This window comes from Callorhinus ursinus, unplaced genomic scaffold, assembly GCF_003265705.2.
Source record: "Callorhinus ursinus isolate GAN/ISIS: 27379988/994484 unplaced genomic scaffold, GSC_fseal_2.0 scaffold11, whole genome shotgun sequence".
Taxonomy (NCBI): domain Eukaryota; kingdom Metazoa; phylum Chordata; class Mammalia; order Carnivora; family Otariidae; genus Callorhinus; species Callorhinus ursinus.
The window spans coordinates 52462881-52477123 of record NW_027397073.1 but is presented as its reverse complement, the minus strand read 5'-3'; the positions used below and the strand labels follow the sequence as shown (position 1 = coordinate 52477123).

The following is a 14243-nucleotide window of genomic DNA, read 5'->3' as shown; positions in this document are numbered from 1 at the left end:
AGGTCACATTCTGAGATACTGAGAATTGAAACTCCAAATTAGTTTTGGGGACACAGTTCAACTCTGAACGGTGGATTTTAAGAGGGAATGAAGATCAAATGTATGACATCCTTTGCATTTTTTATGTTTTGGGTTTTTTAAAAAAGATTTTTATTTATCTACTTGACAGAGCGAGAGCAGGAACACAAGAAGGGGGAGTGGGAGAGGGAGAAACAGGCTTCCCGCTGAGCAGGGAGCTCGATGCAGGGCTCAATCCCAGGACCCTGGGACCATGACCTGAGCCGAAGGCAGACGCTTAACTGACTGAGCCACCCAGGCGCCCCAACATCCTTTGTGTGTAACAGAATGTCTAGTTATCGTAATATTTTTAAAGACTCTTAATCACATCTGTCTTCACTGAAGATCAGAAAGCAACTCTCAGGAAATAATTTTTAGATTACACTTGGTGATTTTTTTTTTTTAAGATTTTATTTATTTGACAGAGAGAGATACAGCGAGAGAGGGAACACAAGCAGGGGGAGTGGGAGAGGGAGAAGCAGGCTTCCTGCCAAGCAGGGAGCCCGATGCGGGGCTCGATCCCAGGACCCTGGGATCATGAACTGAGCCAAAGGCAGACGCTTAACGACTGAGCCACCCAGGCGCCCCCACTTGGTGATTTTTGTTCAGATTCATGTGACTTTTAAATTTCTGCTGGTTTCCTGAATGTTTAATAACTTAGTATCTGATCACCTCATTTGCTACCCTTGTTTTGTTTCTAAAGTAATTTGAAGGTTGGCAGCATGATTACAGCAGTGTCTTGTGAGAAAGTAAATTCTGTCATGACATAGTTATGTGAACATGATCAGCCAGGTTCTGATGCTCTGTCTTCTGTGTTAATTGCACTCTTTCTTTTTCAGATGTGAGTCTCCTGGGTTAAGGTTGTTTGATTTTAAAAGTTCTGTCATACGTTTTTGTTTTGTTTTGTTTTGGCTTCTCAATCCCTTTACCTAAAGTAGCCCTTCCTGTCCTTCCTCCCTCCCTTTTTGGCAGCGTCACTCTCTTTAATTTCCTTTATAATAGTTATCCCAGTCTGGGATTTTATTTCTTCTTTTTTTTTTAAAGATTTTATTTATTTATTTGTCAGAGCACAAGCAGGGGGAATGGCAGGCAGAGGGAGAAACAGGCTCCCTGCTGAGCAAGGAGCCCGACGTGAGACTTGATACCAGGACCTGAGCCAAAGGCAGACGCCCAACTGACTGAGCCACCCAGGCATCCCTGTTTTTTATTTCTTGTCTCTCTTTCTCCGTTAGAATCTTAGTGCCGTGAGAGCAGGCACCTCATCAGCCAGGTTCACTGCTTGATCTCAGCTCAGAATAGAATAGTACCTACACATGAAAGTAGACACTGCTTTTTAAACAGGTCAGTGAGTTGAAATAAGCTTTATTTTCCAACATTCCAAATGTTGCTTCACTGAGTTGCTGTTGCTCTTGGAAGTCCTTCTCTCTTGTTGCAGTAGCTCAGTGTACAAGTAGTCAGTGTACAAGCTTGTGATAACACAGTGGTACAGCCTTACCTGGCGTTTGTTTTGCAAAGCTATGTCAAACTAGGCCACAGCTCAAACTGGAGTGCTGGGTGGCTCTCATAGTAGCGATGTAGTTGGCGATGGCTACTGTCTCCACAGCTTCTCCCTTTATCCACCCAGATGTCCTCCAGGCTGGGAGAGGGAGTCCCCTTCCTGACATTTCTGAAAATTCTGTTAGGGTCCCAGTAGTAGTTGTGCACAATAAAGCAGGGCCTGAAATTTGAAAGTTGTGTTTTAATTGGCTTCTGGTGGAAGACTCCTCCATCTCCACAGCCTCTCCCAGTTTCCCCAGGGGCCTCTGCAGACACCAGTATGGGATGCCTGGAGTTGGGAGTGGGATCTCTGTATGGCTGCACAGGAGTTCACATCCCTGCTTCTTGGCCTCATGGTCGCCATGTTCTGTTTAATTGAGACAGACCTAGGCAGTTCCAAAGAGAAGAGTGGAGAACCGGTGAATTTGTGCTTCCTGATCTAAAACCTGTTTCTCTGGGTAATAGGGAGGGGGGTGCTGCATTCCTGAGAGTTAAATACAAGAGAGATTGCAAGTATTGTTAAAAACTGAGTATGTGTTACTGGAGCTGAGGAATTCTCCTGGTCACTTTCATGACATCAGTTAAGGGGTTGGATTGGCACTCCCCCCCCCTTGTTTCTTTTTTATTAGTATGCTACCAGTAATCAGGGAAGATTTTTTCTCTCCACCTGCAGGAGTCACTGAAAGATGGTTGAGGGGAACCTTTCTTCTAATGTTGCTGTTCTTAGATGCCTCTTTGCTTTCTTGGATCCTCTGCTGTCCTGGCATTGCAAGGTTAAATTTTAGACATTACCAGCATTTAACCTCTAAGAATAGCAAAGCTGACTTAAGGCTTTACCCATCTTAGAATTGCATTTGTTTGTATGTGTGAAATCTAACTATTGTCATGTATAAATCTGGGTACCAATGCTACATTTTTTTTTCTTACACATTTGAAGGGAACTTTGGAGTGAAGTAGGGAGATTTGATTTCTGAAAGACAGTCTAAGAGTTCTGATTGTTTTTGTTTTAGTTTAAATACAGACAGTTGAATAAAATCTGGTAAGAAAATTAGATGTAGCATAGAAGTTTCTTAATATCGTAAAAGTAAATTCCTTAAGTTATCATTGTCATAACAATGTAATTTAGCCATTTTGCTGTTCATTTCCTGAAGAATACAAATGAACCTGCGTACAAGAGTATGAAATGGTGGCATATTCTGGTGCATATTCTGATGGGGAGGGAAGGGTGATGTGGCTGCAGTCAAGTCGAGAAATATGTTGGTTTGAAAAAGAAACAAGTTGGGAGAGCAAGCCTGTCACAGGGTTGCCAGATTCCGTTGGGGGTGCATTTAAGGCTACAGATAATAATTGATACTTTCACCTGTCCTACCAGGATGACTCTTCTCAGCAGTGCCCATGATGATTCTTTATTAAAATGATAATCCCAATTGCTTGGGTGGTATTTTATTTAAGCCTGCTAATATGACAGTAAGCAAATTATAAATTAAACATCAATGTTATGGTTAAAAACAAAGGTTCTGGAGTCAGGCCTTGGTTTATTAAATCCTGGCTTCTTTTATTTATTTTTTTTAAAGATTTTATTTATTTGACAGCAAGAAAGCACAAGCAGGGGGAGCAGGAGACAGAGGGAGAGGGAAAAGCAGGCTTCCCGCTGAGCGGAGAGCCCGAGGCGGGGCTCGATCCCTGGACCCTGGGATCATGACCTGAGCCGAAGACAGATGCTTAACCAACTGAGCCACCCAGGCGCCCCCTATATCCTATCCTGGCTTCTCCATCTAGCAGCTGTAAAACTTGAGCAGGTTCTCTGTATGATAGTTGTGTATATGGGATGTTTATACACTTATTTCTTGAGGGTCTAGTGTATTTATTATTATTTGTATGAGTTTTATATATGATAGAAACTTTACAGATAGAATCTGTAAGTACTTAATCAGCATTACAGTAGCAGTTCATTTATATAGATGGAAGAAGAGAGCAAGAAGACAAGTACCAGCTAATTACCAGTATTTTTAAAATAAAATTGTAAGTAATTCAAAGGGTGCCTGGGTGGCTCAGTTGGTTAAGCGACTGCCTTCGGCTCAGGTCATGATCCTGGAGTCCTGGGATCGAGTCCCACATAGGGCTCCCTGCCCAGCAGGGAGTCTGCTTCTCCCTCTGACCCTCTTCCCTCTCGTGCTCTCTATCTCTCATTCTCTCTCTCTTAAATAAATAAATAAAATCTTTAAAAAAAAAAAAGGTGCAGTCGAAGCAAATGGCAACAAAGTAGTTAAAACAACCATCACCAGTTTTTCAGGGGGTCCAGAAAATCTTTAGTTAGAAATGTGCAATACCAAATGGAGGAAGGGAAGATTCCTCTTGAGAGCCAAGAAGTGTAAGAATATGACTGACTTGGGTCCCTGCATGATGCCGTTCTCACAATTTGTTAAATTTTTGTTTATTTTTCTTTGGATTGTGTTAATGATATCAAGTCTTGCTCACTTTATTTGCTGTAGTTTTCTTTGGCAAGTTCTAAGCCATCTCACTTTTGACCTGGCCTGGAGAGATCTTTAAAGTAGCTTCATTTGGCCTCAGTGTTATAATATGCTCCTGTTAGTGGTGAGTTGATAGCAACGAATTTGTGTCTATAAGATTCTGTAAGATTAAAGCATCACACTTTTAAAAGTGTTTACTATTTTTAAATTTGAGAATGTGACTTGCATTTCAACAGGATTTCTTGAGTGTGCTTGAAATGGGGTGACATAGTCCTGGTACGGAAAATTGCTTACATAATTAGGGTGTCATCCCTGAGTGTCACTGTGGTGCAAGGCCATTGCAAACTGCTATTCAGAGGGTAAAATGAGAAGAAAAAGAGAAACATTTAAACAGAAACAGTTGTGATTAACAGGACATGGACGGGGACACACACACACAGCATTGAAGCAGCTGCCACGGGAATTTTGAGCAGAGCAGAGCGTTCCCCATTTGCTTTGGCTTTATTTTATTGGCAGTGTTGTCCAGAATTGGTGATACAAGTCAAGCCATGATTCTTCTGATCCTTAATTGGGCTGTTCCGCTTTACCATCTTAATGATCAAGCAGATATACTTGATAGCTGCAGCCAGACAGCTCTCAGTATTGTCTCTCTGGTCTCAAAATACTGGGTGAAAGTGTGACCTAGAACATTAGTGTCAGAGGGTTGGGTTTCCGAGGCTGTTTAGTACCAAACTCCTTAAACTGGGATATGGGCACTGAGGATATTCTAGGCCCTAGAGTCAGTGTGATACATTAACCTTTGAACTTGGTAGAAGAAAACTGTCCAGTCATCTTTTTTTTTTCATACTTAAAAAATGGACGTAGCAGAGTAGAATGCAGAGTATGTTGAATTTTAAAGGTTAAAAAGTTTTCAAGATTATCTTTGAAAAAGATACTTCAAGTTGGGCCTCAGGAGACCCTTCCTGTTTTATTCTCCTCTTCCTGAAAAGATCTATATGCATTTGATTTTTCATTAATTCACAGCTCAAATGAACAGTCACTGGCTACCCTTGTTAAGAGTTTTGGGGATTGTGTGAGGATATAATGAAACACTGGAACCCGAGTAAACTAGGTAGCCATTATCCAGTAAGCAGTTAAACTACACATGTTTGAAAAACCTGAGTTTTATCAAGAGGAATTTTGCTCGGGGTGCCTGGGTGGCTCAGTGGGTTAAGTGTCTGCCTTTGGCTCAGTTCATGATCCCAGGGTCCTGGGATCGAGCCCCACATCGGGCTCCCTGCTTAGTGGAGAGCCTGCTTCTCCCTCTCCCTCTGCTGCTCCCCCTGCTAGAGCTCTCTCTCTCTCTGTCAGATAAATAAAATCTTAAAAAAAAAATTTTTTTTGCTCTTGGTTTTGAAGAAAGCATATTAGTCCCTTTTGTTTTCATAAGCAAACAGTGAATTATAAGTAATTCCAGATATAGGAAAAAAAACGTCATTGGTGTAGGTAAGAGCCATCTGGCTCAAGGAAATCTGTTGTGTGGGTCTCTTTGTCATGAGTGCCCTTGAAAATGTAGAGATGCACTTGAGTTAATTACTGTAGAACAATCATGATAGAGATTATGAATTCATTGTAACTGAGGCTTTAAAAGATATTTTCATCATGATTTTATACTAATCAAAACTTTTTAATGTTCTTACCTCTTTGGTGATTCAGTAGAAATAAGTTGGTATTCCACGGTGTGACCACTGGGGGGTGTAGATTATTTTCATTTTTTGTGTTAAAGTCAATATAACTTGTGGCGTAAGTACTTCTATGGAACCAATTTAGCTCAACCTCAGATAAGCAGATCTCAGGTTAGGACGTTTTAAGTTAATCTTTATGTCTTCTTAAGAAGCCCTTTAATACCTGGTCTCGTACCTACAGGATTAGTAGTTAAAAAAAAAAAAAGTGTATTTTACTAGTATCATTATCAGCTGTGGAGTCTGTCCTGATTAGCATTTTAGCTTTGTTTCCTTAAGCTAGACTTTTTCTGGAAAGATACAAGTCTAGGAAAAACTTCCAAATTCTACTGAACGCTTTTTTTTTTTTAAGGTTGTTAAAGATGCTGTGTAAAAGTAAAAAGTAGTCTTTCTTGATATTCAACCATTATCTTTGGTTGTAGAGAAAAAGTTTGACAGTACACTAGTGTTTTTCTTTGAAAAACCATATGGATGATTAAGAATTGTTGGTTGTAGTTTTAACTTTTATTGACTCAGTCCAAAAAGTGCCACCACTCAAGAGATGGGCCAGAACCAGAATGTCAGTTACCAACTGGGAATCAGGTGATCCACAGGTCACCACAGGGGGAAACTGGAGGTGTGTGCCTCTTGCAGAATCAATGTTTGGAAGATGAGTTCATCGTGTCCGGGTCCATGGTGCATGCCCACTTGGAGTCAGAACATTCTGTGAGTCATCAGTCCAAACAGTGAAACAGTCAGTACCAAGACTAGCAGGAAATTGAAGTGACTGGCGCCTAGGGCCTGGTTGTTTTGTAAGAGGCGTTTGAGGTGAAGTTTTACCTGAAGAGAGTTCATACCCACCAACCTCTGGCTCTTACGGTAGCCCTTTGTCTTTTCCTTCTCTTTGTTGACCTTTATTCTCCTTTCCCTAGCACTTTGTCTTCTGGTCTTAACCTGGCATCATGGGAAGAAAACAATGAACCAGAAATCAGGTCTAAGTGGGTGACCTTGGACTAACTGCCTGATTTCTTGCTGGGCCTCAGTTTACTCACTTTTTAAAAAAGATTTTATTTATTTGGGGTGGGAGGTTGGGGAAGGAAAAGAAAGGGGGAAAGAATCTCAAGCCGACTCTGCTGAGCGCAGAGCCCGAGGCAGGGTTCGATCTCCCCACCCTGAGATCATGACCTGAGCCGAAACCAAGAGTGGGATGCTCAACCAACAGCCACCCAGGTGCCCCTCAGTTGACTAACTTTTAAAGTGGATAAAGTTTTTGTTTTTCTCTTTTCCCTGTATCTTTATCCCTCCAGTTGCCCTCCTCCTCAACAGTTTTCCCTTTCTCCAGTCATTCCATCTATATATTTTCTCATCTCTTTCAAGTTTTATTTTCTCTGCTTTCTCCTTAATCATCTTTCTCGTTCTCTTTCTTACCTTTCTCCCTGACGTCATATTTCTCCTTTTATTATTTTCCTATTAGCAGCACCCCAATATCAGTTTTTATCTTACTACCATCTGATGCTGGGTATCCAGAACTGCCGTAGGACATGGAGGGAAAAGTTTAAATTCTTACATGTTGTGTAATATTTAGACCAAAAAAAAAAAATCACTTCTCTTTTAAAAGGAGGAATTTGTGTTCCCTGATGTATACAGAGTTAGATTACGAGCACCCAAGGGCACTTTCATGTACTCCAGGCTCACATTAATGTCTGGTAGGCTGGGCAGCAAGCAGTATAACATACTGAATGCAAGATAAATTTTTTGCCATTTCTCATATTGGTGAAATTTGTTTTTAATTCTGTTTAATATTTTTATTATATGTATCTTGGTGGTGTATTGCTGTAGTAAACATTACCAGGCTCCCTTTACTTGGTCAAACATTTGGAAATGCTGTCTTTTTGTGATGTTTAGAGGTAGAGGAAAAAGTTCAGTAATTTGAACATCATTAAATATATGAGGATCAACTAGTATATTGTTGATGAATTAACTCAGTACTTTTATGGAATGGTGAAAAATCCTGTCATCTTCATTTCTTCTTTAGTAGAACTTTGGCTGAATGTCCTTTTTCTCCCCTTGTTCTCAAGATTGTCTCAGGGCCCTAAGGTGGTGCTTTGTCCAGTAGAAATATAATGGGAGTCATAGGGGCACCTGGGTGGCTCAGTCTTTAAATGTCTGCCTTCAGTTCGGGTCATGATCCTGGGGTCCTGGGATCCAGCCCCGCGTTGGGCTCCCTGCTCAGTGGGAAGCCTGCTTCTCCCTCTCCCACTCCCTGTTTGTGTTCCCTCTCTTGTTATGTCTCTCTCTGTCAAATAAATAAACAAAATCTTCTAAAAAAATAATAATGGAGTCATATATGTAATTTTAAATTGCACATAGCAAAAAGAAAAAACCGGGTATAAATTTTAAGAATATATCGTATTTAACTAAGGACATCCAAAATATTATCATTTTAACATTTATGTATAAAAAATTAGATTATTTCACATTCCATTTTTATTTTGTGTGTTTTACACTTACAACACCTCTCAGTTGGCTCTGGCAACATTGCACATATAGCCACGTTGTAATGAACAGCACAACCATAGACAACTGTATTGAATAAAATAGTATTTTTTAATTAAAAACAATATATTTTGTCCATGTGTGTTAGGTATGTTTTCACGTTTTAGAAAAATTCACTTGTAGATGTTGACTTAAGGAAAGATAGAAAGGGAGTACCAGGAATATTTGAATTTTACAATGCTGCAGTGTCATACTCTTAAATTGTTCAGTATTTTACTATATGTGAATATTATATAACAGTATTAATAAATAACTTATTACTATAACTTTTTATTATTTACAGGGCTGAGCAGGCTGTCTTCCATCCAGAATTGTGAAAACATATTGAGTCATACTGATAGGACAAAAAATTGTTATTGAATTCTAGAAAGCATCTATAACCTGCTGTCTTTGGGAAGCTCGTTGATTACTTAGAAAATATATGTACGTTATTTTCCCTCAAATGATTAATTTTTTATAAGATTACTTCTCTATATGTATAGTTTTTATTTCTAAAAACGCGAATGTGATTGATTTGGAGAATCATTAACTCAATCCCTGTCCTGTGTCATGGAAGCTGCAGTGACCATCATGTGATTGGGCAGGACTTGGTACCTATCAGTGTAAACACATGGCACAGCCTGTCCCATGCCCCTCCTTATCTCCTTCAGAGAGAAGGGGTTGAGGCGTTTTGAACAAATCTTACTGGTAAAGTTGTGTATGTATTGCTTTTTTTTTTTTTTTTTTAACAACCATTTCCTTTCAGTTTTAACCATATTGTGTCGGCAAACAGTTTGCACTCAGTTTGTCAGCAGAGTGGCTTTGCGTTTTGATAATTTAGGACTGTAACTTTGTCTCTGAAAAAAGGACATGCTTGATAAGCTTGTTCAGTTTTAAAATGTTTTACTTAGAAGATGATAGTGAAGATGAGGAGGAGGAGAAGGTTCATGAAGACTCACTAAGTAAAACTGAAGGTATTTACCATGGAAAGGCCCCTGCTGGTATCCTGGTGAGTTACATGCACCAATGTCCTGTTGACTTTGCTTGCTTGCTCTATCTGGGTAGTACTAAGAAGAGGACTAATGCCTTTTCTTTGGAAAATGTAGCACCATGCTACACCATCTTTCTACTTTTTTCTATTTATTATTTAACAAATAACTTTCTGCCTAGGAAAAAATGAGGTTGCTGCTTTAAACAGAATTTTTTTAAAACTAGGTTTCAAACTAAACAATCTGGTTTTACATTTTTGCTTCTAAGTGCAGTAGTTGAGGAATAAAAAACATTTAAAAAGTTTTAGGGTTTTTACTGTCCTAGCCAAAATTTTTTGGAAAACTGAATATTTTGAAACTAGCATTTTATTCTGATATATGATACAAAAGAGTGACTGCAGTCTTTCTCCTATGATTACAAAAAAAATATTGTAAGCTTTGACATGCGGGCAAAATGCAAATTGAGGTGTTTTTTTTTTTTAATCTAGACAAGATACAAAATCATATGAAAATGTTAAGTTCTAGAAGTCAGCATTAAGGAAATAAAATCAGGTAGATTAAGGACAATATAATTTAACTCTACCTGTGGAACCTTTTCCTTCAAAAATCTGAAGTAAATACCATGAGGTAAAGGTGTTTCTTAGGAAATTAAGGATGTATGTTTTTATGAAAACAAGTGTAAAAAACAGATAATTTCTAATATCTGGCTCATAATCAGGTTGATTTTAAAGTTATATAAATTTTTGTCACCTTTGAAAATGTTATCACATTTGTGTGCTTTTTGCTTTTTGGACTCGTTGATGAAAGTGTACTTGTTCAGGGTTCTCAGGAACCAATGGAACTGAACACTGTTTGAATATGAATGGAAGTCAGGTATACAGAGAGAAACAATTTATTTTTCAGATTTCCTTTTTTTTTTTTTTTTAAGATTTTATTTATTTGACAGAGAGATAGCGAGAGCAGGAACACAAGCAGGGGGAGTGGGAGAGGGAGAAGCAGGCTTCCCGCGGAGCATGGAGCCCCATGTGGGACTCGATCCCAGGAACCTGGGATCATGACCTGAGCCGAAGGCAGACACTTAACGACTGAGCCACCCAGGTGCCCCAGATTTCCTTTTTAATAGTATAGAGTGTATGTATATATGGATTCATCCACATTTGTTGTAAAGGTCAGTGGGGAGAATAATGAATATAGCTGCATCTTTATGAATATATAAAAAATTCTTTTATTGAGCAGCACTAACACACACAAACCACCTATCTCAGGAAGTTCTTATGCTATACTGGTGTTTTCTAGAGAGAGGTCAACGGGTATTTGATTAGACTGCATTTTATTAACAGTTCCCTTTTATGTTAATGTCAGAACATTGAAGTCCCATGAGTCACCTCCCTGCCCCAAGAGAAACTTTGATTTTTCTGAATGGCTAGTGTTAGGGTGCTAGATTTGATATCTGCTTAATAAGCTGTACTGATGATGTAAGAGTTAGACTTTATAACTTGTGTGTGGGGGGGGCAAGGGCGACAGGGAAAAACCTAGTTTTCAGGGTCCAGGTCCTCAGTGACCCTGACACTCCTTAACTATTCATATACTGCCTGGGTGAATGTCTCCATCTTAAAGGAGATGATTTTATGGGTTTGGAACATAAATGTATAAATCTCATAATTTTAAAAAACAGAAGACTTTTGTGCTTTGTTAGAAATTAGCAGTTGGAAAAAAAAGTTTCCATAATTTTTAAACAAGTGAAGATAATCCCTTTATTTGGTAAGGAAAAGGCCACATTATTTCATATTTTAATATCCTGAAGTTCCAAAATAATCTGCTGGCCTTATTTTCCACTGCTTATTTTAAACTACCTTGATAGCATTTTTAAATTAGGGCAGCATGTACTACAGGAGTGCTTAGCCAAACTTGTAATCCTAGGAAATGCTTCTAGAATCAAGTATTTCTGTGGAGACTCTAGACAGCATCTGGACATTCTTATTAGAGATGAGAACCCATGCACAGAGGCTATGGGACCTGCTCATGGGGCCGAAGTGAGAACTTGACCTCTGTGTCTTCATGTCCTCACCGCTAGCTGCAGGGAACTCCATGAAGCAAGTGGGCAGTGCTTCTCCATTCTTATCCCTCTGTGCTCTTTCAGAGGACCTGGGCACCAGTGTGGTTGAGTCCAAAAAGCTTATTTTTTTCGGAGAGAATTTTGTATGTTTATGTCATTTATAGTAAGATTTACTAACAAACACGGTAGTAGAAGATAGCAAGTCACCCGATAGGCGGGGCATGTGGCTTGGGGCATGTGGCTTAGGGCAGTGTCTTATGCTGAGTTAGGAAATCTCCCCTCAATCCCCGACCCTTAGCACATTTTGTCATTACTTCCTGCTGCCTGAAATCCTAGAATAGCACTAGGTGAATGGGTCCAAAACCAAACACTTTCCTCCAATCCAGCATCAGGAGTGTTCACAAAACTAAATATTTAGTTGCGTAGAATTTTATTTCGTCTCAGAAATGTGGTGTTACTAGGTAGGCAGTTTGGGGGAGTAAATTCTCCTAGAATCTTTCTGTTTTCACAACTCATTTGCCTCTTTAATTCTGATGCCACAGATGAGCTCAGGAATTTTGTGGAGAGTAGCATAGAGGCTGTGGCCAGAAATATGTTTAGGCTTTTTGAAAATTATTATCCATTTTTATATTTATGCCCCCATCTGTTGTCAGAAATGACTTAGAGACATGCATACACACAACTACTCCCTAATGCTGTAGAGTACATGACTGACCTGTTAATTTAAAGAAAACAAAATTCTTTTCATTGAGCAAATATCAATTATGCCACACTGGTTTTGCTAGATACTGACAGTTTTTTTTTTTTTTTTTTTGCACTTACTAATGTGTCTGAGTTATTTGCTGCTCTTCAGTTTGTGAGTAGCACAACTGGACAGATTTCAGCAAATGTCTATAAAAATGCTGCCTCTTGGAGCGCCTGGCTGGCTCAGTCGTTAAGTGACTGCCTTCGGCTCAGGTCATGGTCCCAGGGTCCTGGGATCGAGTCCCACATCGGGTTCCCTGCTCCACGGGAAGCCTGCCTCTTCCCTCTCCCACTCCCCCTCCTTGTGTTCCCTCTCTCCCTGTGTCTCTGTCAAATAAAATCTTAAAAAAAAAAAAAAATGCCTCTTTTAGTTTGCCCACATCTTGTTTCTGATTACATACTCCCAGTTAGCTTAGCTGTTTCACCCAGTTGATTGGGATAATCCCAATATTGCAGATCTGATCCAGATGCTGGTCAGGTAGTTTTGTGCATAGGAAAAACAAGATGTAATCCCATCACTGTTTTTAGATGACATATGAATCAGGTGTTGGTCCAGTCTACAGGATTTGGACACAACTGTCTGAAAGGATCTAAACAAAAATCTTACCTCTCGGGAAAAACGCATATCTTTTTATATAATATTTTACATTCACATCTTAGGTATTAAATATTCAAAATCAACCCATTTGTATTGAAGAAAAAATTTTAGACACCAATTCTAGAGTAGATAATTTTTGTTCGTGTTATACATTCTTATCTAATTGAAAGTAGGGAAAATAATTTTTATTGGTTATTTTTCACTCTTGCTGCTTGTTCTAGAAAAATACTTATTTGTCCCTTCTTTGAAACCTGTTGCATAATCTAGAATCATTGTCTGAGCTCTTAGGATACTTAGGGAAGAGATTTTTCAAAGGGTGGAAATAAAAGTATACCGATCTTAATGTTAGAGTACCATTTTAACTCTGTGATTAAAAATCACGTTTAGAACTTTGTATGCCCTTGGTGTACTATCTTAATCCTAGCTGTATCTATGTAGAAAAGACCTTCATCAGAAATTTGCCTAAAGTGAATCCCAGGAAAACCTGAAGGGAAAGTTATGTAATCTCCAGAATGTTAACTGCATTCTTTTGAGACTTACCTAACTCCACTTGAACTGCAGATAGAGGCTATCATAGGTTAGAGGTCAAGGGGCAGTAGTTAAGATTATAGAAGTCATCTGTCATCTTTTATAGTCTAACAAAGCATGAAGTTATAACCATTATAGACTGATATTTCAGAACTTAATTGGAAAAGTCAGTCCTCCTTTTGGGAAAGTGAGGCAGGAGAGGAATAGGAAGTACACCCTTCAATTCTGTTCGTTCCCCGTACAGTGAGTTTTCAAGAGGGGACTGGGCATTGATGCCCTTGCCTGTAAGCTGCCATTTGGGGGTCTCTTGGGGCTTTAAAAAGTATTTGTACTTAGAATCTAGGGGCGGTGGCCTGGTCATCAGGATTCCTCAGAATTCCTCAGTGATTCAAGTGGCAGCCAGGGACAGTGATTCCCAAGTCTGACCAACCCCTGGAACCCTTACTGAACTTCAAATATACACCAAAAACAAAAAAAACAAAAAACAAAAACAAAACAGATTTAACAATTAAAGGGGGGTAGTGGAGCCTAGGAATTGTTTTTAGTTTAACTTACAGGGGTACCTGGGTGGCTCAGCTGGTTAAGCGTCCGACTCTTAATTTCAGCTCAGGTTATGATCTCAGGGTCCTGGGATTGAGCCCGAGTCAGGCTCTGTGCTCAGTAGGGAGTTGGCTTGGGGATTTCTCTCTCTCTTCCTCTGCCCCTCATGTCCACTGCTCACACTCACTCGCATGCTCTCTCTAAAATAAATAAATCTTAAAAAAAAAACACAAACTACAGACTTTATTCGTATTTTTTTTTTCCCCACTAAAGTCGTTTTTCTGTTTCGGGATCAAATCCAAAATCCCAGCTTGCTCTTCGTAATGTCACAGTAGTCTGGCAGTGACAGTTCCTCAGTCTTTCCTTGTGTTTTGTGACCTTAACACTCTTTAGTGAGTACTGGTCAGCTATTTTGTAGAATTTCCCTCAGTTTGAGTTTGTCTGATATTGTCTCCTCATTAGATGGAGGTCATGTATTTTTGGGAAGAA

At 39.4% G+C, this 14243-nt stretch overlaps 1 protein-coding gene across 3 annotated transcripts in view; it reads left to right on the top strand.

Annotated features, from left to right (window-relative positions):
• LPIN2 (lipin 2) overlaps positions 1 to 14243 on the top strand; it is a 92726-nt gene that overhangs the window by 13144 nt on the left and 65339 nt on the right. Inside the window, exon 1 of one of the 3 annotated variants that reach the window (XM_025886356.2) lies at positions 9095 to 9308. The exons of the other annotated variants lie outside the window; for them this stretch is intronic. Coding sequence (XP_025742141.2) covers positions 9198 to 9308 — 111 coding nt within the window. The 5' untranslated portion in view covers positions 9095 to 9197. Of the gene's footprint in view, positions 1 to 9094; positions 9309 to 14243 lie in introns of those variants that run through there. 3 annotated transcript variants of the gene reach the window in all.